We start from the raw sequence: 3,150 nt of genomic DNA on the forward strand, positions 1-3,150 counted from the left end.
GCCCGGCTCTACTTCAATAGAAAAGTCAATGTCACGATCAGGAGGGAGACCAGGCAGATCGGCAGGAAACACATCTGTAAACTCTCGAACAATAGGTACTGAATCAACGGTAGGACCCTCCCTACTAACATCTCTAACATAAGCTAAATAAGTCAAACACCCGCTAGCCATCAACCTCTGGGCCCGAACAAAACATATCACCCCAACTGGCGTGCGACTACAAGAGCCCTGCCACACCACTGGTGGAATACCAGGCATGGCTAAAGTAACGATCTTAGCGTAGCAATCTAAGACCGCATGGTGGGGAGATAACCAATCCGTACCCAAAATCAAATCAAAATCCACCATATCAAGCAAAATAAGATCAACCCTAGTGTCTCACCTCTGAATGGTCACCACACAGGATCTAAATACCTGATCCACTACTAAAGAATCACCTACCGGGGTTGAAACACACAACGGCTCAACCAATAGCTCTAGGATCATACTCAATCGAGGAGCACAATAAGCAGATATATAGGAATAAGTAGAGATGGATCAAATAAGGCGAATGCGGGATGATGGCATAACAACACTATACCTGTGATCACATCGTCCGAGGTCTCAGCATCTGCTTTAGCTGGAGCTGCATAAAAGTGGGCATGGACTCCCCTACCCTGTGTATCGGCTCTGCCCCCTAACCTGTCTCCTCGGGGACCACCCCGTATACCCTGGTGACCACCCCTACGGTCCTGTCCCTCTGCCTCTAGCTGGAGGTGCTGGCGCATGCCTAGCTGCCTGTGGAGCAGGTAAGGTTAACCTGCGATGGGGATACTCGCGGGCCCAATGATATAACTCCCCACACTCATAACACCCTGGGACTGTCGACTGAGAGCTAGAGGTCGGCTACCCCGGCCAGAAGAACCCATCTGTGAACTATTTCGGCCCCGACTAGGACCGGCACTAAAACCAATATGGCGGTACTGATCACCCTCCGATGCCTGGAGAGAGGCCTGGAAGGGGCTATTAGACTAAACCGACTGAAACCTCTACTGAGATCTATCATAAGACTCTCGGGGTCTGAAACGGCGCCTATGATGGCTATCCTCCTGTCTAGCTCTCTTGCCGCTGCCCCCTTGGGCCTCGCGACGGAGCTGCTCGATAGTGCGGGCATAGTCCACCACATCCAGAAATGAGCGGCCGGCTGAGACTAAAGATTGAGTCTCAATCCGCAACTGTACTCTCAAACCCCGAACAAAACAACGAACCCTCTCCTCCTCAGTAGGTAATATCATGGCGGCATGCCTGGAGAGCTCGTGGAATCGGGCCTCATACTCTGATACTGTCATGGAGCCCTGCTCTAACCGAGCAAACTGATCTCTGAGCTGATCTCTGATGCTCCTGGGAATAAATCGAGCCAAGAAGGCCTCTGAAAACTCAGTCCATGTGACCGGTGGAGACCCAGCTGGCCTGGTCTCTAAGTATGTACGCCACCACTGCCTGGCGGGACCGTCTAACTGGTAAGCGGTGAAGTCTGCCCCTCTCGACTCCACTAAACCCAAAGTCTGTAGCCGCTCGCGGCAAGTAACTAGAAACTCGTGGGCATCCTCCCCCACTGCCCCAGAAAACCTCGGCGGTGATAGTCTAAGGAACACACCGAGCATCTTCTGCTCCCGTAGTGGCATGACGCTCTCCAAATCGTCAGGCTGGACAATCGGTGCCGCTGGTGTAGGCTGGCCCTGCGGTACTGGAACAACTGGAGCTGGGGCCTGCTGCATACCCCCAATGGCAGCTAGTATCTGTACGAGCATCGCCTGTATATCTGGAGCTGCCACAGGCTCGGGCGGTGGCTGGGCTGATCCCGGACCCATCGGCTGCTGCGGTGCTGGAGCTGCTGGTGGCTCTATCACCGGCTCTGGAGTTTGCTCTCGGTCCTGGGCTGGTGCTGTAGCTCTGGCACGACCTCGAGGTCGGCCTCTACCCCTAGCTGGGGCCCTACCACGCGTGCGAGCCATCCCTATAAAAGAGTGGTACAAGTAAAATTTTCAGAAATCGATAAGACACACAATGCACGACAGTGATACAAAAGCAGCACGTTCCTAAAGACATCCTGTAGCCTCCCGAAGATAAGTAACGGACGTCTCCGTACCGATCTGCAGGACTCTACTAGACGTTAGCTCTGTACAAGTGAGACCGACGAAACTTGGGCTCTGATACCAATTTGTCACGACCCGATTTATCAAGTCATGATGGCACCTACTATAACCCACCAGCAGGTAAGCCAACCCGTAACCCGGAACAACAAGTAATGGGTCTGAGGGTAGAAATTAAACAAGAGTAGGCAAATAACAATATAAACAGGCGGACGCAAACCAAAAACATATCTACAAATAAAGATCCCTCCCAGAACCTGGAAGTCACTAGTACAGAGCTACTACAAAATGAGTACAAGTCCCAAAACTGGACAACAGAGACTGGACTGTCTCGAAAGGAAAAAGACAAGTCTATATATACAGATGGAGACTGAAATAGTATAAAACGTCGTGTGCTCACCCCCGTCTTCGGATAAGTCTACTCCAAGCTCGATCAACGCTGGCTACTAGTGCTCGGACCTGCATCACAAAATAGATGCAGAGCGTAGCATGAGTACCAAAACAACAGGTACCTAGTAGGCATCATAGGCCGATTGAGCAAGATAAGCAAAAGTGAACTGAAATGCCAATAAAGGGTCACATCAAGTGCAAAGAGTAGTAAATGGGGGTATGTACACGAGCGTACAGGCAACAAAGACAAGCAATCTAACTAACTCCGTCGGGCTCCCATAAACCCGACGGGTACGCTCGTGCACAATAAAAGAAATCACCTACAGGGACCCCCATAAGCCCGGCAGATGCACCGACAGTTAAAGTAAAATAATGGAGCTAGAAGGTCTATCACAATATTACCAATTTCCGGACTTTTAACTAAACCATTCCCAATTATATTCCAAGATCTCATTACGTCCCGGACTTTAATCGGAATCTCTCCAACCTCCAAAACCTCAACCTACAGATGAGAATAATCAAGACTAACTGAAGCTTTAGGGAGGAATTGGGAAGACACCACGTGAAAGCTGGACCACGGACTCGAACCGGGTACTATAACTAATGAGCCAACCTATATGGGCTGGAC

The 3,150-nt window shown here is 50.6% G+C and overlaps 1 protein-coding gene across 5 annotated transcripts in view; it reads right to left on the minus strand.

Moving 5' to 3' along the window:
• The window catches only part of LOC125864110 (uncharacterized), a 131,236-nt gene that overhangs the window by 42,662 nt on the left and 85,424 nt on the right, over nt 1-3,150 (minus strand). The window contains exons 5-6 of one of the 5 annotated variants that reach the window (XM_049544063.1): nt 2,533-2,591; nt 1,947-1,996 (exon numbers count right to left, since the gene is read on the minus strand). The exons of 3 other annotated variants lie outside the window; for them this stretch is intronic. In XM_049544063.1, the coding sequence (XP_049400020.1) occupies nt 2,566-2,591 (26 nt within the window). In that variant the 3' untranslated portion in view covers nt 1,947-1,996; nt 2,533-2,565. Of the gene's footprint in view, nt 1-1,863; nt 1,997-2,532; nt 2,592-3,150 lie in introns of those variants that run through there. One more of the 5 variants, XM_049544049.1, reaches the window with a different exon arrangement.

This window comes from Solanum stenotomum, chromosome 1 (assembly GCF_019186545.1).
Source record: "Solanum stenotomum isolate F172 chromosome 1, ASM1918654v1, whole genome shotgun sequence".
NCBI lineage: Eukaryota > Viridiplantae > Streptophyta > Magnoliopsida > Solanales > Solanaceae > Solanum > Solanum stenotomum.